Source organism: Leptopilina heterotoma, unplaced genomic scaffold (genome assembly GCF_015476425.1).
Source record: "Leptopilina heterotoma isolate Lh14 unplaced genomic scaffold, ASM1547642v1 Lhet_312, whole genome shotgun sequence".
NCBI classification, from domain to species: domain Eukaryota; kingdom Metazoa; phylum Arthropoda; class Insecta; order Hymenoptera; family Figitidae; genus Leptopilina; species Leptopilina heterotoma.
This window is the reverse complement of record NW_025111013.1, coordinates 212,124-239,830: the sequence shown is the minus strand read 5'-3', so window position 1 is coordinate 239,830 and position 27,707 is coordinate 212,124. Positions and strand designations below refer to the sequence as shown.

The 27,707-nt window shown below is 24.2% G+C and overlaps 2 protein-coding genes across 2 annotated transcripts in view; one reads left to right on the top strand and one right to left on the bottom strand.

Moving 5' to 3' along the window:
- LOC122504728 (serine/threonine-protein phosphatase 2A 56 kDa regulatory subunit epsilon isoform) overlaps positions 1–22,092 on the bottom strand; it is a 40,263-nt gene extending 18,171 nt beyond the window's left edge. Inside the window, exon 1 of the mRNA XM_043615946.1 lies at positions 20,324–22,092. Within this exon, the coding sequence (XP_043471881.1) occupies positions 20,324–20,459 (136 nt within the window). The 5' untranslated portion in view covers positions 20,460–22,092. The remainder of the gene's footprint in view (positions 1–20,323) is intronic.
- Positions 22,093–22,638: 546 nt separating this feature from the next.
- Positions 22,639–27,697, top strand: LOC122504729 (protein salvador homolog 1-like). Its single transcript, XM_043615947.1, has 7 exons — positions 22,639–23,059; positions 23,522–23,598; positions 23,690–23,817; positions 25,074–25,307; positions 25,596–25,817; positions 26,100–26,405; positions 27,114–27,697. The coding sequence occupies exons 1-7, from the start codon at positions 22,969–22,971 to the stop codon at positions 27,214–27,216; spliced, it is 1,161 nt and encodes a 386-aa protein (XP_043471882.1). The 5' UTR covers positions 22,639–22,968; the 3' UTR covers positions 27,217–27,697.
- Positions 27,698–27,707: the final 10 nt, after the last annotated feature.

Genomic DNA, 27,707 nt, shown 5'->3' with positions numbered 1-27,707 from the left:
TTTAATTTGCACTTACTTGTTGATATTTTTTTCGGTTTCAAAAAGTAAGAGTAAAAAAAAATCCTATTTACCGAAAGGAAAATTTAACGTCCGAGAAAAGTTAATAAAAAAAATGACAGTTGTTTTAAATTAAAAATGAGGTGAATAATTATAGATAATTAACAGTTGCTTGAACCAGATAATAACATGCCCGCATAGTCGGAGAGTTTAAGATAGGTCAGGTTTCCAGTTTACTCGGTTGGCTGCACTGTTTTATTATTATTTATTTAAAGAAACTGTGTAATTTATCTCGATTTCTTTCTAATTTTATGTCGCCTCTCTTTTTTTTATTGCAGAGAAATATTCTTTTTATTTTAATACTAATCTTATTCGTAGCTTCAATCAATTCTAATTTTAAAAAAATAGCAGGATTTTCGCTTAAAAATTAGTAAAAATTTTATCACTAAAACAAAAAGAATTGTTTTCGACGCTAAGCGTCGAGACCAACTTTAGAAACCTGACACCGACATAATTTTGGAAATTAAATTTTAAATGAATATTTTTAAATATTTGTTTTTAATTTGCAACTAGTTAATTTTTTAAAATTTGTCGGGGTTAGAAAAATATATTTAACACTAAAATTTAATTTCCAAAATTCAGTTCTAGTTTTTCGGCTTCACTTTCAATTAAAATTAATTAATTTAATTTCGAATGTCGAATGAAATTGAAATAGTTAAAGTGCAATGGCGGTATTAATGAATTTTAGCTCATTAATATTGAGGTGCGGTGCGCAGGTAATATTGTTTTTATCGGTCCCACGATTCGCGTTAGACACAAGGACGATAAAATGGAATGCACCAAGACATTATCATTCAGCGAGCATTTTATTTTCAGACACACAAAACTATTAATATATGGGTATACCGTTTGCTCCAAATTCTTTAATTCTTTTTTAAACTTTCATTCAATTCGCAGAGTTCAAGAGAAAATCATTTTTATAATCGAATTTTTATTAATATAAAAAAAAAATTTTTAAATATAATAAATTTACACTAACTATTATTAATTTATTACAATTTATTATTTATTAACTATTATTTATTAACTCTTATTTATTATTTATTAAATATTATCTATTTATTCTATAGCTCATTTATATTTAGTAGATTTTTAATTCAGCCGAATTTCTACAGAAAAAGAAATTTTACTAAAAAATATTTCCTTATATTTTAATAGAAAATTAAAAAAATCGCAAGTTTTTACTGAAAGAAAAATTAAAATAAATTAAATTAAAAAAAGAAAAATTAAAGGAACATTTTTTAACTGAAAAAAATTCACAAAATGGTTGAATTTCTCCACTTGAGAACGCCAAGGTCACCGCTAGATGGATAGACGCCATGACCTTGGCGTTCTCAGGTGGAGAATAGCGTCTCCATTTTTTAATCTCAATTTATTCCTTAATTTTTTAATTAATAATCTAAAAATAAATTATATTATTAATTTCTTTTGGTCTAAATTGCAATTTTGCAATTAAAAATACAATAAGAAAAAAAAACAAAATAAATTACGAATTCAATACAGATAGAATCCAAGGAAAAATTATTCAAAATTCAATAAAAATAAAATCAAAGGAAAAAAAAATTGAAGACGCAATAAAAATAAAAAGAAAAAAATATTAAAGACACAATAAAAGTAAAATTAAAAAAAATAAATTAAAGACACAATAGAAGTAAAATTAAAGTAAAAAAAATTAAAAACGCAATAACAATAAAATCAAAGAAAAAGTAAAAAAAAAATCAATAAAAATCAAAGAAAAATAATTAAAAATTCAATAATAAAATTAGCGTTCAATTAAAATATTTCCAAAACTAATTTAAATATTCGAAAGGGGTAACTAAAAAGAGAGAGAGAGAGAGTGGGGGGGATAGGGTTAAAAGCTATATAGTAAGAATGAAAAGAGGGTAAACAAAATCGAGAGGGGTGAAGAGGGTGGGAGGGGGTCAAAGTTCAATGGCAAAAAAGAGGGAGGAAAGAGACTAAAAAAGTCCAGTCGATGATCAGGGGGGAAACTCAAGAGGCGAGGGCAAAAGGCCTAGGGCGGAAGGATCCTTGAAAATCAGAGAGAGAGGAGAGGAGAGGAGAGACGAGAGAAAATACAACGAGAACAAAAACGGGACCTTACGTCATGAACGACAACACATTGCGGCAAAAGGGTTCAGTTGCAGGAAATCCTTTCAATGTCGCTCGAGGCTATTTTTCAAGCCTTTTTAACAAAAAAAAAAAAAAAAAAAAATTACAGTAGAAACAAGATTTACATTTTTTTAAACATAAATGTTCATTTTAATTAGTGCAATTAACTCAATTTCGGTTAAAGAAACAATAATTTTTTTTAATATTCATTAAAATTCAATTCTTATTGACTTTCTTTTGTCTTTTTCCTAATAATAATAATTAACGTTTGCAATAATAAAATAAGGAATGATTAACGTTAACAATATTTTAATGGACAATAGTTAATGTTAACAATAATTTAATGGACAATATTATTAACGTTAACAATAATTAAATAGACAATTTTATTATTTAATAGACAACAATTTGACGTTAACAAATAATTCAATTTTCTTTTCTAATAATAATTAAAGTTTACAATAATTAAAGTTAACAATAATTTAATGCACAGTTATTAGCGTTAACAATTATTTAATAGACAACGATTAACGTTAACAAACAATTCAAATTTTTTCTAATAATAATTAATGTTTACAATAATTAATTAAACAATAATTAAAGTCAACAATAATTAAATAGACAATAATTAACGTTAACAAATAATTATAATGCAAACTTTTTGTAATAATAATTAAAATTTACGATAATTATTTAAAAAATTAACTTTTCGAAATAATAATAATTAAAATTTTTAATTAATTTAAAATAAATTTTTAATTATCTGAAGTCGAACAAAATGTTTATTGTGACTATTTTGTATACTAATTAATAATAAAAATTGTTTTTGACTTCAGGTAATTAAAATAAGAATTATGGAGACGCTATTCTCCACCTGCGAACGCCAAGGTCACCGCTAGATGGCAGTTTCAATTGATAAAACCAGACGCCATCTAGCGATGACCTTGGCGTTCTTAAGTGGAGAAATTACACCATTTTATCAATTTTTTTTTCATTTAAAAAGTGTTATTCTGAAAATAATTCAATTTTTCAAAAAAAAACCGAAGAGAATAAAACAATTTTTCCAAATTAAGTTAAAAATATACTCTGGAAAATTTAATTCTCTAGGGAAATTAGTGCCGTTTCTAAAAAAAACCCAAAGAATAATAAAAAAAGCGTCACTGAAAAGCCCCAAATAATAATTTTCGACACTGAGCAAAATTAAAATTTAAAAAAAAAGGAGAAAAACAAAATTGAAATTGAAAAAAAAGAGGGAAAAAACGAAACTAAAAGAAAAATAAAATGTAACCAAATTGAATGAGAATAAAAGCAGTGGGTTTAAAATTGGATTAAATTAATTAGAAAATAGAATGAGGAAATCAGTGCGAGAAATTGAGGTTTATTCGTGAATGAAACATGGCACAAGAAGTTTGTGCATTGCACGTGCCACTAGTTAACCTAACTTGGAATTTCAAGTGAACATATTAAGCAAGATGCAACTACGCTATCGGAAAGTGGGGTGGGGGTAGAAAACAGACAGGTGGAGTGGGGGGAGGGTCTCAAAAGCTAAGAAACTTTAGTCCTCCTTTACTCCTCTATATAATTTATGCACCAAATTCCTTCATCACCTCAAAATTTAATGCTATCAAATTTCATTCATTACTGAACTGTCTACAGAATCACTATTTTTTTATAAATAGTAAAATTATTTTATCATACATTTACTGTTCTATTGAAATAATTTTCTCCTCTTTCAGGTTTCTGAAAGTTAGCGTCGAAAACTATTTTTTTTCTTATTTTTAGTTGATTGAAACGACACTAATTTCACCCTTTTTCGGTTCATGAAGTTAGCGTCGACGCTTAGCGTCAAAAACTCTTCTTTCGGATTTTTAGAGATTGAAAGTATCACTAATTTCACCTTTTTCATGTTCCTGAAGTTAACATCGACTCTTAGCGTAGAAAACTCTATATTTCTTATTTTTAGCGTCGACGCTAACTTCAGAAACTTATTTATTTAATTTTTTTTAGTATTTATAAAGTAGTACTCTTTTGCAAATTTTTTTCTCTTTTTTAATAGAAAATAGTTTTTCCTTTCCCCGTTTAAATTGCTCTAAGTTGTAATATTCCAGAGTCAGGATTATTCTGACAGAATTTACATTCATGTTTGCTGATTCTGCCAGAGGGAATTTGACGTGGAAAACAAAGAAAAAACTCTCGATTTAACGACTCTGCGCGTATAAGGCCCTTTGTGTCATCTATCTATTCTTTTGAAATCGCAGGGAAGTAAATGCGGAAATTAACTGCAAAACTTATAACCTGATCCCCACCTTTTTTCTTTTTTCCCCCACCCTTAAGAAAATCACTTAATTCCATTTAGTCTTTTAGCCAAAAAAAAATAATTTTTCATGTACTAAAAAATAAATGAAAAATACGTCGGCGTATTAATTTTAAATGCATATATTTAAATTTAATTAATTAACTAATTAAATAAATTAATTAGTAAAGTAATCAAGAAATTAATCAATAAATTAATTAGTAAATTAATCAATTAATTAATTTAGTAAATTAGTCAATAAATTAATTAGGAAATTAATTAATAAATCAATCAATAAATGAATTAGTAAATTAATCAATAAATGAATTAGAAAATTAATAACTAAATTAATTAGGAAATTAATGACTAAATTAATTAGGAAATTAATGACTAAATTAATTAGGAAATTAATTGATAAATTATTTAGTAAATTAATTAATAAATTAATGATTCTATTTGACTTTAGTAAAATTACTTTGCGAATGGGAGTAAAAAATTTTGTTACTTATTATTTATATTTTACTCTAAGGTTTTTTTTTACTACATTTGCATTAATAGAAAAAAAATTCTTTTTTTTCACATTCTCCGTAATTGGCTGAGTTTCTTCTATCTCTCGACCCTGACAGAGACAAAGACTGAGAGAGCGAGAGAGCCAACGATTTCATTTGACTCGGATAATAAAGACGAATGGCAAACAAAAAATAAAATAAAATAAATGGTTGACAAACCTGTCGATAAGAATAAGAAGCTGATTCGATGGAAATTATTTTCTCCCATCAATCACGTATATTCGAATAATTTAAAAAAAGAAAAAAAAAAATTTTTTTAATATATTTTTTTGAAATAAAGAAAAAAACAATTTTTATTTTAAAAATAACACGATAATTTATTAATATTTTTACCTATTAAGGGTATTTGAACCATTATGACGTCACAGCTTTAAAATACATGCTTTGCACTAACTGTGACGTCACAATGGTTCAAATGCCCTTAATTTTCAATTTTTTGAAACGACAATTAGTGGCCAATTCGAGAAAATATCAAAAATTGTCGTTACCTACTAAAAAGTGTAATAAATAAATAAATATTTATTATTATCTGCGAATAAATAAATTAATTTTCATTATTGTCGAAAAAATAGATAAATTATTATTATTGGCGATAAAATAAATAAATATTCACTATTTTATTGATGAATGAATAAATAAAATATTTATTATTTATTCGACAACTGTATAGTAAATATTTATTTATTTATATTTATTTATTAATATTATTATTATTATTATTGGAAAATAAATAAATAGAATAAATTAAATAAATAAAGATAAATAAATTAGTAACGAAAAATTACTACTACAAAAGAAAAGAAAAAAAAAATGTAACGCAAAGTGAGAACGTGCTGTGATTTTTTGCCATCAATATACATTGAATAATTGAGCGTAATAAGCAAAATGATTCAATTCTTTGCCGCAATTTTGTCACTCATGTTCATTATGCCAATTATTACATGAAATCAAAAGAGAGTCAGTGCATCAACTAAACGCTGCATACTGCAATTCATTTATTACATTCGTTAATTCCCACCGACAAAAAAAAATTCTATTTAATTTGATTTCGCAATTTTAACCACTGGAATAAATTATTTAATAATAAAAAACATCCTTTGTTTTTACTTTTCAATAACCAGTATAGTAATTATTTATTTATTTCCATTATTGTTCTCAATTTATTTTTGCTCACAATTTTAATTTCATTTTTAATTTATTATTTTAATTTTATTTTTAATTTATTATTTCAATTAACTATTAATTTATTTATTATTATTTTTTTTATTTTTTCCTAATTACTACCGATAATTAATTTTATTAATTATATTAATTTTGTTTATTTCTTACTATTAAGTTCAATTTTTTATCTTCCCCCCCTCTCTACTTTTGTTTAAATATATCTTATACTATATTTAATTTCTATACACCTAACAGAGAAAAAATTACCAATCACCGGGAATTGAACGCACGACCCTAACATTCGCAAGCCGTTGAACTAACCACTTGACCACACTCGCACGCTTATTTATTAATTCATTTTTGTACTTTATTCTATTTTCTATTATCTACACTCTTGGTATAAAAGTTCGAATAATTTTCTGTTCTTCTATTATAAATTACCCTTAATAGTTAATTATTAATATTAGCAATAAAATTAATTCCTTAATAATTGTCCAAATTTTTTTTTTTACGAAATTACTTAGTAAATTTTTATTTAGTATTTTTTTTAGTTAGTAAATTTTTCTATATAAATTTTTCTTCGCTACATAAATTATCACTTAAAAAAAAAGATTTCCTCTGTCAAACTGTGAATAAAAAAATGATGAGAGAGAAAAATACTGTATAGATGAAAAAAAAAAAGAAAAAGAAAGATTTCAATATAGATTTAACAGAAAATAATATCGTTCATTTGGCTGATTGAAGCTGCAGATACATAATAAATTCGCAATATTTTTCTTTCCTTTCAGATTCTTCATTTTTCTCTCATTCTTTTATTTCTTTCCAATTTCATCTCCCGTCTATAGAATTTATAAAAAGACACAGTATATATATATATATATATATATGTATATACTGAGAGAAGAAAAAATGTATATACATATAGAAAAACTTTTTCACGAATCGTTATCTGAAAATAATAATCACATAATTCAGAAAAAAAATTTTTATTAAATTTTATTTATTTCTCTTTACAAAAAAAGAAAAAAAAATGCTTCCTCCTTCTGTTCTTTCAGACTTTTTTTTTAGTTTATTTCAATATTAATTATTTCTGAAAAATTTAATGTTTTTTGTAAAATAAATTGTTCGTTTTATTATTTCTACATGAATTGAATTATTAATTATTAATTATTAATTATATAAATTAAAGTATTTTTAGAATAATATTTTTAAACTGAAAAAAATTGCCAAAATGGTTGAATTTCTCTACTTGAGAACGCCAAGGTCATCGCTAGATGGCGTCTAGCCATCTAGTGGTGACCTTGGCGTTCTCAGGTGGAGAATAGCTTCTCCATTTTGAATCTCAATTTTTTCGTCCTTATTCGTAGTTTTATAATTATTTATGATCAAAATCTGAATTAACAATTAATAATAATGGATTTAAATTTTGAAATTCACTTTAATTTCCTGTTTTTATTGTCTAATTTTTTTTTCTAAAATAAATTGTACGTTGTATCAATTTTATAAATATTTCTTTCCGTAAGCAATAAATATGAACAGAAAAGAATAATAAAAAAGAAAATAAATAAACAGAAAATTTCTAATGTATAGAACCGGAAAAATATATAAATTATAGTCTTGTTAAAATAGATAAATATAAAGTATATTTAACAAAAAGATGAAAAAAGAAAGATTAGGAAAGATAAAAAAATATATATAGTATAGTCGAATTATAGTTAAAGAATGTCAAATGTGTTTGTATATACGTGATGAGAGAGCGAAAGAGAGAGAGAGGAATTTTTATTCCCTTCGCGAGTTGGGGCAATGTTCGCAATGAAATTTATATCCTTGGGCTAAAAAATTCAATTTTTACATTTTTTCATTAACAAAAACAAATTTCCAATATTTATACAAAGAATTTCCTAAATTGAAACTAATATAAAAAAAAATTCGATTGGATATTTTAGTTTTTTTCTCCAATAATATTTATTTGGAATGTTTTACTTTTTCCCTTATTTAATTGTTTATTATTTATTAATTAATTTTAATTAATTAGTTAATTAATTAATTAATTTAAATAAGAAAAATTAAATCCTGCTACTATTTATTTTCTTTTAATGAAACAAATTTTAATTATTTTTTCCTTTTAATTATTTTCAATAAAATTATAATATTTTCTTTAATATTTCAAACGTTTAAATGAAGCAAAATTTTTTTCTCCATTTTATTAAAATTCTTGTACAAAATAAGAAAAAATAGAAAAATTTGCAAATATTTCGCTAAAAACGTGAGTTTTTACAAAATAATAAAGATATACTCCTCTCAGCTTCCGAAACCTTCAAGACAAAAATAGCAACAACGCAATCACAATAATTCCGACCTCGATCAACTTCATTACAAATGCAACAAAAACCCAAAAACACGGATTATTCAATTTCCCTTTTGTCAAAAAGAAAAAAAATTTCGCCAAATTTTTTTTTACTTTTTTATGTCTCATTTTTAGTGTTATTTGTCTCATTATTATCGTTAATATTTTTGTGTCTATAAATATGGAGCATTCCAGGTGAAATTTTCATTACAAATTTTTTTTTTTTAATATTTTGTATGAAAAAAATAAGAAGTGCATTTTTTTTCTCATACAATGAAAGTTGTGATTTTTTAAAATTCAACTTGATCAAAAGCCGCGAGGACTTTTGCATTTTAAAAAATTTTGACTGTAAATTTTTCAAAATTGAATTAATTTCTGGACTTATTCTAAAAATTCGTCTCTAAATCAATTATCAAGTATTTTTAATAATTTTCAGAAAAATTCTTCTAGTTCTAGAATTCAATTATTTTTATAATAAAATCTCTCGAAATAATTCAATTATTTCACAATTTTTTAATAAAATTCGTCGCAAGAATTAAATTATTTTCATAAATAAATAAATTTCTTACAGGAATTCAATTATTTTCAATTATATGAAATCTGGCGAAAGAATTCAATTATTTTCCAAATTTTCAACAAAATTCGTCTCCGGATTCAATTATTTTCAAAAATGATATAAAATTCTTTGCCGGGATTAAATTATTTTCAATTAGAAAGTTTTTCTAAAGAATTCAATTATTTTCTCTAAAATTTTTAAACAAAATTGTCCACAAAATTCAATTATTTTCTAAAATAATAAATTTCTTCGCAGGAATTCAATAAATTATTACTTTCAATAAAATCTTTCGAATAAATTGAATTATTTTCGAAATTTTTTTATAAAATTCATCGGAAGAATTCATTATTTTAAATTTCTCCAAACAATTAAATTATATTTTCTAAATTTTTTAGGTGAAATTCTTCTCCGGATTCAATTATTTTCAAAAATCATAAAATTCTTCGCAGAAATTTAATTACGTTCAATAAAATCTCTCGCGAAAGAATTGAATTATTTTCAATAATTTTGACAAAATTCTTTATATAAAAAAAAAAACTACAAATTTCCCAATTTTTATTCTTTTAACAAAAAAAAAAAAACCTCTCTCCCTTATTTCATATACAATTATTCGAAAACTATTTCCCCCAAGACAAATAACAATTTTTTAATGAAAATTTCACTCGGAATGTCCCATATATCCGAAATTTTCTTTTCCAAATTTGTTCAATGATTCGAAGGTAATTGTTTATCGATTTTGTTTAGCTTATATCCGAGCAGATCGAGTTTGAGATTTAATTTTGTGAAATCAGCACGACGAGAGGAGAAAGAGGAGAGAGGGATGCGGGAAGGGAGGGGGGGTCAAAAATGAAGTTAAGATTCGATAAAGATTTTCAAATTTCAGAAAATAGAGAGATGAATAAGAGAAAGAGAGAGAGAGAGAGAGAGAGAGAGAGAGAGAGAAAAGAGAAAGAGAGATAGAGAGAAAGAGAAAAAAAGAAGAAGAAGAAAAAGAAAGAAATAGAAAAATGAGATAAGAGAATGTCAGAAAAGAACGAAGCACGGTTAAAAGTTGAGTACTAAACGTAAACGAGAGCGAGAGGAGCGAGCGAGAGAGAGAAAGAGAGAGAGAGAGAGCGAGGCAGAAAGGAGAACCGAGAGAATTCTAGGCGGGTGGCCGCCGGCATTCTGGATCAATACTCTCTCAACCACCAGAACAACGCTACTCTGGGGTTCTTCTAAACCCCAAATCTTACCATAAATGACAAATTTTTACGACCCCTTTGTAATTTATTTATTTATTTTTTTTGCAATCATAGCGCATAAAAAAAATGTATTTGTCACAGTTTGAGGGAGATTTATTATTGCTCTCTTATAAACGAGTAGTTTTTTTTTTTTTTTTTTTCTTTTTGAGTTAATAGCGTATACTTTTAACTCATACAGTAATTTTAGTCAATTGTACTCTTTGCTAATTGTATAGTTTAGAGGCAAAACGGTAATTTTAAATTATTGTCCAAGACTTAAGCAATTGCAACTTTAACAATAATTGTATTGTTTTCATCTCTAAATCTGAATAAGTTACAAATAACTAATTAAAATTATTTATATCCTTCTGTATGTCAATTAATTAATATTTAATTCTTTCAAATTTCACTAATAATTAGTTATTTTTAATAATAATTTTTTTCGATTCTCAATATTTCATCATTTTTCAAAAAAAAAAAAAAAAATAACTAATTAAATAATCGTTTTTTTCATTTTAAATCATTTTTTTTTTTTTTTTTTTAAAAAAGAAATTAAATATTGAGTTTTTTATTTAATTTATTCAAATTTTACTAATAATTAGTTATTTTTAGAAATAATTTTTATTCGATTAAAATAATAATAACTAATAAAATGAAACTCAATATTTAATTTTAAAAAAATGAAATATTGAGTTTTACCTACTTTTTCGAATTTCACCAAAAATGAAATATTTTTAACAATTTTTATTCGATTCTTGGAAGAAAGAATTAAAATGAAACTGAATGTTTTATTTTTTTTTTGAAAAAAAATAAATAATAACAAATTAAATGATACAATATTTTATTTCTTTTTCAAAAAAAAAAAGGGAATATTGAGTTTCATTTAATTCTTTCGAATGTTACTAATAATTAGTTATTTTTTATAATAATTTTCATTTGATTCTTGGCAGAAAGAATTAAATGAAACTCAATATTTCATTTAAAAAAAAAATGAAATATTGAAATATTATTTACTTCTTTCGAATTTTATCAATTATTAATTATTTTCAAAATAATTTTTATTTGATTCTTGGCAGAAAGAATGAAATAAAACTCAATATTTCATTTAAACAAAAAAAAAAAAATATTGAAATATTATTTACTTCTTTTGAATTTTGACAATTATTAATTATTTTTAAAATAATTTTTATTCGATTCTTGGAAGAAAGAATTAAATGGAACTCAATATTTCATTTTTTTTTTTTGAAAAAATATAAATAAATCATAACTAATTAAATAAAACTCAATATTTTATATTTAAAAAAAAAAAAAAATGAAATATTGAGATTTATTTTATTAATTCAAATTTTACTTTTTTTATTAGTAATTTTTAATATTAATTTTTGTTCGATCCTCAATATTTCATTCTTTTTTAAAAATAGAAATAATAATTAATTAAATAAAACTCAATATTTCACTTCTTTTTCGAAAAAAAAATGAAATATTGATTTTCATTTAATATTATTTCTTCCAAGAATCAAATAAAAGATATTAAAAATAACTAACAATTATTGAGGAAAAAATAACTAATTGGTGTTACAATTTTTATTACTATTATTATTATTATTATTAAGTTTTAAAAATTACTACGAGTTAAAAGTATAATTGACTATCAACTGAAAAAGACTTGTTATTATTATTATTTTTATTATTATTTTTAAGATTTAAAAATTAATACGAGTCAAAAGTATAATTGACTATTAACTGCTGAAAAAGACTTATTATTATTATTATTAAATATTTAACTCTCTGAATTTGAATTAGTAAATTATATTATATAATATATTATATTATATAATTATAATAATTATTATGTTAAAAAATGTTGACAAAACTCTTTACAAAAATTGAATTTTAAGAAATATTCAATTATTTAATTTTTTAATTAATTATAATTTTAATTATTTTTTTCACTTTTAACAATTATTTTTATAACAATAATTATTTTTAATATAATCGCATATTTGTGAAGAATTTGAAATTAAAATTTAGAAAATAATTGAATTTTGCAAAATTTATAATTGAAGTTCGAGAAAAAATAATAATTACTGTTTTTTTTATTTTTATTTATTTTTACTAAATAATATTATTGTAGAAGAATTTATTTCCTTTTCGATTGAAAATTACATATAATATATATATATATATATTAAACAGATTGATATAAAATTTATTTTTCGACCCAATATGCTGAAAATCGTGTCTTTTGCCCGAGGCGAGAGCTTACGACTTTTTTTCCCCAAAGTTCTGATTTTCCACCGCTCGAAAATTTATACGAGGTGTAAAAAAATGTCTCATATAGTGTTTTTAGATTCTTAAAAAAAATTATTTTTTGCCCAATTAAACAGATTAATTACTTTTGATATGATTTTATAATTATTTTTAATACGATATTACATTCGCGGAAAAAGGGAATAATTAAAAAATATTTTCATATTTCCCCTATCTTTATTTGTAGATATGTACTGAAAAATTCTTTTTTTTTTTTAATTAAAAACTTTTAAAAAAGAAAAAATTGAAAAAAGTTTCTAGAGAACTGTATGTATACACTAGATTTCTTTGCGCATTGATTTTTAGCTTATTTTCTTTTTATTTTCCGTATTTTCCTCTTTTTGCTACATATTTCTTTTTATTTCTACTCTCTTAAAAGATTTTTTTCTTTTTTTTCACCTTTTTGGATTTCTAACTTTTGGTGAGAGCTCGTCTAGACTTGAGATGTTGAAATCAAATTTTACCCCTTGAACCGGAAGTACATAAAAATTGAGGTCTGAAAAAATTCTTAACATATTATACTTTAGTCGAGACCAAAAATCTTTTTTCTTGAAGATTTTATATACTCTCTGAAAATTTATCCTAATTACAAAATACAAAACACAAAATAACTAAAAAAATAACAAAATAACAAAATACAAAATACAAAATCTCTAAATCTGAATTAGTAAAAATCTTTTCTTTCCAATTCTTTCTAACAATTTTATTCAATTCCATAGAAAAAGAAATTTAGTAAAATATTTCTATTTTAAATTTAAAAAATAGGAAATTAAAAATTTGGTCAAAGTTTTTATTGAAGGAAAAATTGAATTATTTTCACAATAACATTTATTATTTTTATTACTATTAAATAATAAAAAATAATTATTATTAAATAACAAAAATAATGAAATAAAATTTTTTCTAGGTAAAAAACAAGAATTTCCTAATCTCCCTATTATTTTCTAAAGACGACGACGAGTATTACATCCGATTACCAGCGAATAAAATGACGCAATTTTATTATTGTCTTTAATATCGCATTGTCTTTTTATTATTTATTTCTTTTCTATACTTTTTTCGTATATATAATGTATATGTTTACTGTTTTGGGTCTAAAGCAAAAATGCGAGGAAAAATTTAACCAAACGCATTGTGACGGCATATTATAGTTTATTGTAAGTACATTTATATAGTCGAGCCGGTCTATAACCGGTTAAATTAAATGGAATCGCTGATCTTGCAACGCACACGCCCAACACTATATATATGTATGTATATATATTGAAATTAATTGTGGCGCACTGATTACGTCAATTAATTACAATAATTACTGTAGGATTCAGTTCAATATCATATGCCAACATTTCTTGATGTATAGGCATATATATAGGTCAGTACATAGACAAAAGCATGTTCCAATTTTTATTTTTATTTTTTAAATTATATGGGGGGAAAAAATATAATACCTAAAATGTAAACTTTATATTTTAATAACTGCGCTCTAATATAATTATATTAAATTATTTATTTAGAACATTTTTACGGGCAGTGCCGTAAAAATTATTATAATTAAATATTAATAATTAATAATTATTAAAAATATAAATATAATAATAATATTATTTTATAATAATATATAAAATAATAATAATAATAGGTATATTAATAATAAATATAAATAATAATCATGTCCCACATTTTTTCATGGTTTTAATTAATTTTGCAATTAATAATACTACCTATAAATAATTAATTATTAAATAGTGGAAATAAATTCGTGAGTAATTTTTCGTTGAAATGTAAAGTTTGGGAAAGATTTAAAAATATTGTTTTTATTATTATTATTATTATTACTTTTATTATTTTTATTATTTTTATTATTGTTTTTATTATTATTATTATTTTTATTACTTTTATTATTTTTATTATTATTATTATTATTATTTTTATTATTTTTATTATTATTATTATTATTATTATTATTATTATTTTTATAAAAAAAAATAGTAAAATAAAAGTTCTTCTATAATAAACAATTTGACGGGACATGGAGTGCGTTACTACTTGTAGAATAAAAAAAAAATTTTTAATTTGATAGAGATCGACAATGGCATCTAGCACGAGTTCATGATATATACATATCCATTTAATCCCGAATGATAAAACACAAAGCTCTCATAGATAATATATAATGTCGACACGTCGATTTATACCAATTAGGTGACAGAATTGTAAAGCCATTATTAATATAGAATTCAATTTCTCTATACATTCGTGTAGTTTCATCCGTTCAAACTTCTTTAAAATTTTTAATTTAAAAAGAAAAATTAAATAAAAAATAATAGTAAGAATAAAAAAAAAAATTTTTAGACAAACCTCAAAAAAAAACTCAAACAGCAAATAAATTTTAATTTAAATTTCTAATTAATTATAAAATAGTTATTATTATTATTTATATAACATATTTTTCATTTTGTAATTTTTTTTTTCAATCTCGAGAAGAATTTGGAAATTATTTGCTTTTTATTTTTAAATAAATAATTTAATAAATAAATAAATAAAATTTAAATAAATTGGATAAATTTTAAATAAAAAAATATATTATTTTTCAAATTGCAATAAAGTTTCAATTATATTTTTGAGTAAATTTAGATTAAATCTTAAAAAATTACAAAATTAAAAACTTCGTTTCAAAAAAAAACGTCACTTTTTTAAAAATTCAAAAAAATTAAATTAAAATTTTCCAAAAAAAGGGAAATTTTTTGTTTTCACGTACACGTGCAATGAAAAGCCACGTGCGTATTTATTGAGTGTGAGACACAGCGGACAGAGAGCGCGCAGTCTGTTTAGGTCTCGGTTGTATTTTATTCGCAAAAGAAGTGCGAGGTGAACGACTTTGTATTAGCCATTGAAAGGTGAACTTTAACGCAGTCATGTAACCCCAAAGCTTCTTATTGTTTTTTTTCGAAAGAAGAAAGAAAGAAAGAAAAAAAAAGCCTTCATCAATTTTTTATACTTGGTCATTGCATCACCTCCATAATTTACCGCGTTCACTAGACAGATTTTCCTTTTTGAAATTCAAATACGCGTCAAAATAATATTTTCCCAACTCTCGCGTATAAAATTTCAAAAAATTTTCATAACTTTTATTAAATTATTATATTTAAATTTTTTTCCGCGAAAAAAAAAGTTCCGAATATAAATAAATAAACAATCGGTATTAAATAATTCGGTAAATTAATCAATTTAATTATTAATTAATTATTTACTATTATTATTAATTAATAATTAATTTAATTAGATTACTACTATTTTTGTAAATAAATAAACACTTGGTATTAAATAATTCGGTAAATTAATCAATTTAATTAATAATTAATTAATTACTAATTAATTATTTACTATTATTATTAATTAATAATTAATTTAATTAGATTACTACAATTTTCGTAAATAAATAAACACCAAATTACTATTCGGTGTTAATTAACCTAATTAATGATTAATTAATTATTTATTACATTTATTTATTTATTATTATTAATTAGCAATTAAATCAGTTAATTAAATTACTATAATTTTTGTGAATAAACAAACACCGAATTAACATTCGGTGTTAATTAATTTAATTAATAATTAATTACTTATTTATAATTGTTTATTTCAATTATTTATTTTTTATTATTAATTAATTTAACAATTAATTTAGAGAAATTAGTTGATAGAATTTCTGTTATTGTTGTCAATAAATAAACACCGAATAAACATACGGTGTTAATTAATTCGGTAAAATAATTAACTTAATTAATAATCAATTAATTATTCACTAATATTATTAGTGATTAATTAATTTAATTACATTACTGTTGTTTTTGTAAAAATAAATAAACACCGAATTGACATTCAGTATTAATTAATTTAGTAATTTAATAATTAAATAATTATTGTTCATTACAATTATTTATTTATTATTTTTGTAAATAAATAAACATTAACATTCCGTGTTAATTAATTTAATTAATAATTAAATATTTATTTGTAATTATTTATAAAGCTATTTATAATTATTTATTACAATATTATTTATTTATTTGTTTTTAATTAACAATTAATTGAAATAAATTAGTTAATACATAGTTAATAGAATTTCTATTATTTTTGTAAATGAATAATTATCTAATAAACATTCGCTGTTAATTACTTCGGTAAATAAATTAATTTAACCAAATTTTCTCCACAATTTCAATTTTTTTTTTCGTAAAAATAAATAAAAAATTGCAAGTAATATATTTTTAAAAGCCAACAGGTTAATTTTTCAATTAATATCTTTCATCGTTTACTTTTTTCCAAAAATTTTTTTTTGTGTGAATTACGCAATTGGACATTATCGTGGCACGTGATAAAAATGTTAAATAGCCAAGATATGACGATTCAATAATAATAATAATAAAAATAATAATAATAATATAGAAAGAGAGGAGAGAAGGTATTTTAAGGACGTCAAAACGATATTAATGCTGACGGTGATTTTGAAATTGCGGCAATGATTCTGGCGGAAGTTGTCTCTCGCGTGTTTATATTAGCTTTCCCTATATAATGTCACGAGTCAAGGGCCGTTCATTTTTTTTTTCAATTTTTTTTTCTCTATTATATTCCTAACTGGTATTTAAGAGTTTTGCGAAGAGGGAGAGAGAAAATTCTGCGCAATGACCAAACCGATTTCATAATAAATTTAATCCAATTAACTTGAAAGCGATGATAAATTGAACATTATAAGTTACAAATTATAGCAATAAACATGACACACACACACGTCTTAATTAATTGTCCATCTATAATCAATAATTTAAGTAATTTATTCAAATTCCGTTGAGAATTATTTCTTTTTTTTTAATTAACTTGCATAATTTTTATTGTGTTTTTTCATTATTTATTCTTTCAATTATTTGGCAGATTTTTAAGCTGTTAATCTTTTTTTTTTTTTTAATAATACTATTACTATTACTTTTGACAATTTATATTTACTATTATTATTTTTTTATATTTTCTATTAAAATTTTTATTAAACAATTATTTACTATTATTTATCAACAAATAATTATTTTCCCTTTTTTTTAAATTTTTTATTGCAACAAAATTATAACACTCGGCATTGAAAGAAGAACAAATTTTATTTGCTATATAATGAAATTTCAGCTTCATAAAAAAAAATAAATATATAGACATTACATTTTTCCAGGCACAAAAATATCTCGAGATAATTGATTTATCTATAAAGAACGACGTCGAAATTGATTTTCTTGGATTGCTAATTATTGATGTGACAGTACTGACCTCAAGATATTTTATTCCAGAGAAATGTATTGTTACTATTAAATAAAATTTTAATAAGTATTTTTCACTCTATCATCGCGAGAATTAATTTAGGGGAAAAAAATTCAAACCAATTTAAATAATTTCTATTTTCTTTTAATAAATAAATAAAAATAAATTTCATAAATTACAATTAATTACTATTAATTATTATTATTAATTATTACTATTGATTCAATATATTGATTCAATTATATTGAAAAAAATTATTAAAATACAAATTTGTATTTTTCTTTGTTTATTTGCATTGATTTTAACGAATAATTTATCGGTGGAAAATAAATATATAATTATATTTATCAGTATTTATAAGGTGAACGGAACGAAAAAGAAAAATGGAGGGGGAAATGAATTTGCACGTAAAAGAGAGAAAAATGTGGAAAAAAGTGTGTATATAATCTAAAATTAATACCATGACAGATATTGATAAAGCTCTTGTTACTAGACTAATTAAAAGGAAGACTTTATGTCCTATGCGAGTGAAACACGAGAGACAGAAAGCTGATTAATTGATAACTGCAATCATCCTTCATGACTTTAGCGAGAGAGAGAGAGAGAGAGAGAGAGAGAGAGAAAATTATTCTCGCAAAAGTTTCTACGAAGTTTAAATTTCAGAAATATGTTTAAATTTATAAAATATTTTTGGAAACATGGAGAGCGCCAGAAATTGTTGACATTAGACAATAATTATTTTCAAAATAGAAAGTGTCTCTAAATCCAATCGTTTATATAAAACAATTAAAATGATAAACAACTGTATTAATTATTATTTTTATTATATTAATTTTATTTCTTATTTCATTTCTTTTATTTATTTTTTCATTTTTTATTTATTTCCATATTTTTTTATTTATTTCTATATTTATTTATTTTATTTACTATTTTATTTATTTCTGTATTTATTTATTCATTTTATTTACTTGTTTGTTTATTTATTAGTTTATTATTAGAAAAAATTGCGCAACGAAATTAATTTCCAAAAGGAAGAAAAAATGCGAATTTTCCAAATATATTTAAAAACTGACAGTTTGATTATTATATTAGTGAATAAAAAGAGAGAAAGTTCTATTAGTTGAAAAAATATTCTAAAACTGTTCAACATTATCTTTTGTCTTCTATTTTTATCAAGTTGTTAGCAAAATAAAAATAAACTTTTTTTTTTTGCTTATTTGCAAATTAAACAATAAGTGCCTTTCAGGAGATAACAGTTGTGCAACTGTTAACTTTTCCCAGAAAACTCTTTGAATATCTGATCTCTCATGTATTCGATTCACTTATAAAGCAAACAATTTATTAAAATAAAAATTAAAAAACAAATTATCCCTCTGCAATGTACACATTTCATTTTAAAAAAAAAGTTAATGGAGAAAAAAATTGAGAAAAAGGTTAAAAAAATGTTTACAAAAAAGAAAATTATGTCAACAAAAAAAGAGTCGAAAAGTTTTTCTCGCAAAAGAGGGAGGGAAAAATGTATTTTATATACTTGTTTTAAAAAAAATGTTTGATTTCATGATTGTCGATATATATGAGAAAAACAGGTTAAATCAATAAAACAGATTTGTTATTTGATTTTCTGTAATGATCATTCATTGCAACAGACATTCGCATTTAATTGACATTTACAGAGCAGAGAATCAGCAATAAACAAACAAATTGAGACAAAAAAGAAAAAAAAATTTTCGAAAAATATAAACATTACTGCACAAATATTCCTAATTGATTATTGAACATTGTTAATTGTTTAAAATGTAATAAAACTCTTTTCTTTATTAAACTGTATAAACACACATCAAACTATGTAATTAATTATTGTACATTTTCTGACACAAAACTGATAAATTAAAAGATCAATAGATTTCAAAATTAAATGCACATCACATTTCACTATCAATCATATCATTTTTTTATCAGTTTAGAATGTTTTTTTCAAATTATATTTTACCTTGTTTAATATATTAAATAATATAAAAATAAATAATAATAAATAATATAAAAATAAATAATAATTGTAAATAATATTAATACCTTGTTTCAAATATTTTAAAATAAAAATTGAAAAAATGGATTATCTGCCAAGACAGAAAATGCAAATCAAAGTAATTAAAAATTAAATTAACTTTGAGAAAAATGAGAAAATTCATGAAATTCAAATGTGGATTAGCGAAGTACGGATTAGTAATAATAAATTAATAATAATGCGAGATCTGTCAGTTAAGCTTCTTAAGTGTCGCGAACTACGAAAATAAAATTATAACGAATCAATAAAATGAATTTGACGGGAATAGTAGAAAAAATGAGGTTAAGTTGACTAAAAATTTTTATTGCAGAAAAAACACTAACCTTTAAGCTGAGGAAGTTGCTGAAGTTCCACCTCTTGAGAATTTCTGTACCGGGATGATCCTTGTGACCTTTTCGACTTCTTCTTCAACGACCTCTTCGCGAATGGATCTATTCGATCCACAAAAGTCCCGGACATTCTGCTCGTCTCAGGGGTAGCACCACTCCCGGACAATCTCCTTCCCAATCCTTCTTGCTCCAGCTTATTTCCTTTTTTCCCTGTTTTCCTCCTTTTTCCTACCACACTTTATTCCACTCCCTTAAACTCCCGACAATCCTCTTGTCATCAACCGCATTCCTTTGGATGAAAATTTACACACACTTCGCGAGAAAAGAAGAAAAATTGTGCGAAAACAAAAAAAATCTTTCTCTCTCTCTCTTGACAAGAAATACACTTCTTCGTTTGTGGAAAATTCACTAGAAAAAAAATAACACTTTTTTTTCTTAAGGCCCCCCTTGTGTCGACACCTTAACCTCACTTTATTCCAACCACTTTAAGCGAGACACGATTCTCAATCGAACAACACACAACCTCGTGGTTCGACGAAAAGGTCTTTTGAAAAGCCGGGTCAGATCACCACCACCATTGCAGACGACCTCCTCGCCGTCGGGCTAAATCCGTCCCAAAATTCGAGGCTCCGAAGAAAGGCGTTGTCATACACGCACGCACGCACGCCCCGTCATATACGTCGCGACGCCTTTTTTCTAAATGTATGCGTCGAATTTTCCACTAACTAAAAAAGCATTAAAAATTACCAAACAATAAAAAAGTTTGGAAAAATATCTCCCGTGAGTGAGGTAAAGTAAAGTCCGCCGACAAGATGAAAATTCCCCGTCCAGGAAGCCAATCAATCTTTGTGTGTGTCGCTGGTGTCCAATTCGCCCACCACCGACTTTTCTCTCGCCAAGCAAACACACGAGGTAGACAAGTTATTTCATCACCGGGAATTCGCAACTATTATGTAATAAAATTTTCTTTTACAAATTAATTCCAAATGGAAGTGAAAAATCGAGACACGCTTCTTCTCTCTTTTTTTTTGTCGACGGACAAATTTTTGCTGGCTGGACTTCCTGAGGGAGGGGGCGGTGGGGGAGTTGATTGGACAATTATTTTCAACACCGGGTTTCACAGTAAAAATGCCGGGGGTTTAAATATATTTTTTTTTACTTTCCCCCGTCGCGAAATCCCCGTGAAAATACACACACGAAGGAAAATAAGAGAGACGAGAGTTTTTGATTCACGTCGTCGCCGTCACCACCGACACCACCACGAGCACCATCGAACCACACTTTTCTGCCGAGCACTTCACACCACACACACTGAATTATAATTCTTCCTCTTCGTTTCCGTGGTTCCTTTTTTTCTTCATGCACACATTCGTGGATCGCGATAACTGCGTTTGTTGAAAGGGTCGATTCATTATTTTCTCTTTAACCCTATTTTAATCTGGTGTGAGGAGAATTTTTCTTTTTCGAGAATAATATACAAGGAACGACACTTTTAGGGAGTTGAGACGCGCACCATAGCGGGTCACCAGTCTCTCGCTGTTAACACCGTCTTTGTCGAGAGGCGGGGGATCAAAAAATCTACCGGCACGAAGGGAACACTGACCTCGTCACGAACGAGGATTTCACTCGAGGATTATTTAGAAAAAAAACGGGTCCGTTTCGCGTAACGTCGGCCTCGTCGTCGTCGTCAGTCGCCCTCTTCACCATTCACTTATCAAAAACCCGTCAGGAGGTGCTATGCTTGTGCCTGAAAATAGTAATGTCTAATGTGCGTACAGCGAGTCACGAAGTCTGCCGGAGTTGTACGAGCAGGTGTACCAATCTGCGCGGGAATTTTGAATATCAATTTCCAACTCTTTCTAATTGAGTCAAGAAATAAAAATAGACGAATGTTTATATATTTTTAAGACTAGATAACTTCTTAAACACATAATAAGTACAATTATAATAATTACACCTTAATCTTAAATACCATTTTCGGATATTTTCTGAATTCTAATTTTCGAACCAGAAAAAGTTCAAACCGTTCAAACATTGCGATCTGATTGGCTGAGACTCGATTACGGTTGGCAAACCTGAAAAATGGCTGCCAATCTTGTGAAAAACGAAAACAACTTAAACAAACCCTTTTTATAATCGTTTTTCCCTTTGTTCCCCCTATTCTTCTTTTTGAAAAAAAATATTGACTCCGGAAAATCTATTTTTTACACTACTTTTTTGAAACTTAAAGAAAAAATATTATTTTACCAAAATTTTTTTCTAGTTTCGAAAAACATCCGCCAGAGGGACGAGAGAGCAAATAAAATTTCCATAACCTCTCTCTCACTTGTCAAAAAGTGAAATTCTAGATTCTTATATGTAAATAATTTTTTTTTATCATTAGACGCACTAATTTTTATCATATATGAAAATATCGAGATTATAATGAAAATGCAGAGGAATTTACAGTTATTGGAAAAACATTATTGTTGTTCATTTCGTGCAAATGATTTGAAATTATTTTCAAAATCAACAAAACTGTCATAAAGGAAAGAGGATTTTTGAAAAATTTCTACCTGTGAGCATTGTTTGGTTTACATGTATATTTTTGTTGTGCATTTGTTTTTGTTAAAAAGTCGATTGTCATAAAAATCATCATTATGCTGTCACGTAAAAATAAAGACTTGAGAACAATTAAGGAAGGTGTTGTGGGTAAATATGTCAAGAAAGAGACTCCACCTGAAATGCCCAGTGAGTATAATAATGAATTTTCAATATTTTGTTGTTTATTTTATAGAAGATTATATTTGGTTTACTTGTTTTATTCCTTTTTTTATTTAGAGATAAAATTTTTAATTTTCGTTTTTTGACGATTTTTCTTGTATATTTTTACTTATTTTATCATTTTTATTTATTTGTCTACTTTTACGTATTTCTTTATTTTTATTTATTTCTTTATTTTTACTTATTTCTTTATTTTTACTTAATTTTTATTTTTACTAATTCTTAGTTTTACTAATTTTTATTTTTACTAATTTTTATTGTTACTTATTTATTATTTTTACTAATTTTTATTTTTATTTATTTCTTTGTTTCTTATTTATTTTTCTATTTTTACTTATTTGTTTATTTTTATTTAAAAATAGAATAGAATTTATTAATTATTAATTGTTAATTACAATAATTTGCCAAAAATTGAACATTTTTTTGAAGTTATTAACGTTTGGACAACGGAGCCAAACAGAAGGACAAGGAGGCAAAATAATCAGCGTACACTTTCAGCTTCAATGGTAAATAGAAAAAAAGTACAAGTAAAATGAATTTTTTTTTTATTTCTCGAATTTATTTTTGAAGTTAATAATGTTATTGTTTTTATTTTAGACAATATCACAACAACCGAGTATGGTGCAAAAATTTGGCAATACAAAAACAACAATGAGCGCAGTGGGATTGGGAAGTCACGAAGGGAAATATACACCGAACAGTTCCGTTCCTGATTTGGCTCAAAGGTTAAAAATTCGTTTCTCATTTTTTATTTTTTTATTAAAAAAAAAGGTTTGATAAAAAATGAACAATTTTTTTATCTTTAGTTATGTCATTATATTTAATTTCTATGTAATTGGATTTTATGACTTTTTCTATGTTTTAACTATTGATTTTTAATTTTTGAGAATTTAATTCCTTTATATGTAATTTTTTCTTTTTTAACACATTTGCTTTTTAATTTTTCCATTTTTGTTCATTTTTTTTAGTATTTAATTGCTTTATATGCCTTTTTTTCCTTTTTATCAAATAATTGTTACTTTCAGAAAATAATTAATACTTTTAGAGAATAATTTTTAATCTGACTAAATAATCGTTATTTTTATTAAATAATTGTTATTAATACAAAATAATTTTTAATTTGACTAAAAAAACGTTATTTTTACTACATAATTATTTTTATACCAAAAAATCGCTATTTTTTATCAAAGAATTGAAATTTTGACAAAATAATTAATATTTTTTAATAAAAAAATTTTATTTAGACTAAATAATTATTATTTTTATTAAATAATTGTTTTCTTTTACAAAATAGTTACAAATTTTTTAAAATAATTTTCATTTTGACTAAAAAATCGTTATTTTTATTAAATAATTGTTAATTTACAAAATAATGTTTAATTTGACTAAAAATTGATATTTTTACTAAATAATTGTTTACTTTTGTTAAATAATTCTTATTTTTACTACATAATTTTTTTTTATATTAAAAAATCGCTATTTTTGTCAAATAATCGTTAGTTTTTATAAATTATTAATTATTTTTACTAAACAATTTGTATTCTGACAAAATAATCGTTAATTTTATTAAATAATTTTTTTTACAATATAATTTTTTATTTTTACTAAATAATTTGTAATTTTTAATGTTTGGAGTATTTAATTGCGTTTTATACCCATTTTTCTTTTTTAACACATTTTATTCCGTTTTTTTAACTTCTGTTTTTTAATTTCTCTATTTTTGTTACCTTCTTTGAAAATTTTTAGTATTTTTAATAATTTTAATAATTTTATTATTTTAATTAAAATTTTTTAATTATTTCTTTAGTTTTTAAATGTTTTTTTTTGGTTTTTTTTGTATTTTTCTTCTTCTTTCTTTTTTGTGTTTTGTTTTTTGTATTTTTCTTCTTTTTTTTCTTCTTCTTTTCTTTTTTGTGTTTTGTTTTTCCTTTAATGTTGAAAATGTGTTTGATTTCTCTATTTTCTTCTTTTTTTCCACCAGATTCGCGAGTCTTTCGGTTCATTCGGGTTCGAGTGACGGAATGTCGTTAAGAGCCGCGACACCTTTATATAATCCAGGATTATCGCCGGCAATTTCTCACACCTATGTCAATCAATACGCCGGTTCCGAGTACCATTTGGACCGAGTTCAAACGCCCCAGTTGCCTCATCTTCCACTCGAAATTGACGCCGGTTACGAAGATTTTAATCAGTTGCCTTATCGTCACAATACTGGGTTTGTACTTCTCATTAGAATTTATAAATTATTTACCGTCACAATTTAATTATTATTTTATTTATTTTTCATTATTAATTGTTCTTCGTGTCAATTTAAATATTATTTTATTTAATTACTCATTATTAATTATTTACCGTTGCATTTCTATTAATTATTATTTTATTTACTCAACAAAAAAAAATATTTTATTTACTACTTATTACTTTATTTTTAATTTGAATGTCTGGAAATCTTTCTTGAGGAACGTTTCGAAAAATAATTTAATTTATAAAAAAAATGTTGCAGCTACAGTAGAGCGCTCTCGGAGAGATCCAGTTCAAGAAATGAACAAACGGAAGAACTTCCCTTGCCGCCGGGTTGGTCAGTGGATTTCACACTTCGCGGCAGAAAGTATTATATCGATCACAACACGAAGACAACTCACTGGTCTCATCCTCTGGAAAAAGAGGGGCTACCCACCGGCTGGGAGAGAATCGAATCTCCCGAATATGGAGTTTATTACGTAAAGTGAGCAATTTTTTTTAAATATAGCAAAAAAAGCTATAAGTTTAATTCATTTTTAGGATATTTTTATTCTTATACCTTTAATTAACTTTTATGGTATTTTTATTTTTATAATATTTACTATTTGATAGTTTAAAAGGGAATTTATTTAATTTTCAATAATTTTAATTTAATTTAATTTTTATAACTTTAATTCATTCTTTAATTTAATTTAATTAATTAATTTTGGAAATATTTTTCATTTCTATGAATTCAATTAATTTTTCTTTGTCTCACCCACAATAGTCATATTACAAGACAAGCACAATATGAGCATCCGTGTTATCCGCTGGACATGCAAGCGATACGTGTTGTCTCACCGCCGCGACACACACATTTTCACTCGCACAGTGTTTTGGTCCCGGCAAATCCCTATTTGCATGAGGAAATTCCCACGTGGCTGAGAGTTTACAGTCGTGCCTCCATCTCCTTGGACAGAAAACTCCGATGGGAATTATTCCGCTTACCCGAACTCGACTGTTTCAATGCAATGCTGACCCGACTCTATAAGGAGGAACTCGAGGAAGTCGTGATGCGATATGAAGAATATAGGTATTAAAAAAAATTCCCCACCTAAAAATTAGTACAAATTTTCATTATTTTTACTAAATAAACGTTATTTTATCTATAAATAATATTTTTTTTGACTAAAATAATTTTTATTTTGAACGAATAATCTTTATTTTTACTAAATAATTTTATCAAATATTTGTTATTTTTACCAAAAAAATTTAAATTTGACTAAAAATTGTTCTTCTTAAATAATTGTTATTTTAACTAAATAATTTTTTATTTATCTAAAAAAACGTTATTTTTCTAAAATATTTGTTATTTTTACTAAAGAATTGATATTTTAATTAAATTAATTTTATTTTTACTTAACATTCGTTATTGTACTAAATAATTATGTTTATTTTGTTTATTTTGATTAAATAATTGTAATTTTTATTAAAGAATCTTTATTTTCCAAAGTAATTGATAATTTTGCTAAATAATTCATATTTTTATTAATTAATTTCTATTTTGACTATGAAATAGTTATTTTTATAAAATAATTGTTATTTTTACAAAATAATTATTATTTTTACAAAAAATTTTATTTTAAATAAATAATTGATATTTTTTACTATATAATTGTTATTTTTACTGAATAATTGAAGTTTTTACTAAGTAACTTTTCATTTTACCAAATAATTGTTATTTTTATTAAATAAACATAATTAAATATTTACCTCTGGCAATTTTTCAATTTGCTTTCAGATCCGCACTTTTGTGCGAAATGGAGGAAAGATTAAAAGAATTGCATCCGGAGGCGAATGACGCAAATGCCGGTGCAATCGCATTACGTCGATCTCTACCTTAAACATCGAAGGAAAATCCCAAAATCATCGACTGAATAAGTGCCTCTTAAAATGAAAATTTATCTGAAATTGAAAACTAGTTAGTAAATACAGTAAATTCTGAAAATTGGGAAAATTGTCAAAATAGTTGAAATTAAAAAAAGCTTATCAATATTGTTTATTTTCAATTAATTGAAATTGAAAAAAGGAGAGAAAAAAAAGGAAAAAAAGATTTATTCCAATTTAAGCTATCAGCGAACAAATCGAAATCAAATCACATTTCGTTAAATATAAATAATTAAAGTTTATATAAAAGAAATATAATTAAAAGGAGAAATTGATAATTATTTAGAAACGAAAACGTCCGATAAATATTCTTCTATTTAATTAAAATGTGATTTTACTACAATTTTTTTGTATAAATAATCGAAGAGCATGGGATTTGTTGCCTAAAAAGATATATATATTTTTTTTGTAAGATATTTTATTGATTAATTTCTTAACTATTAACTAT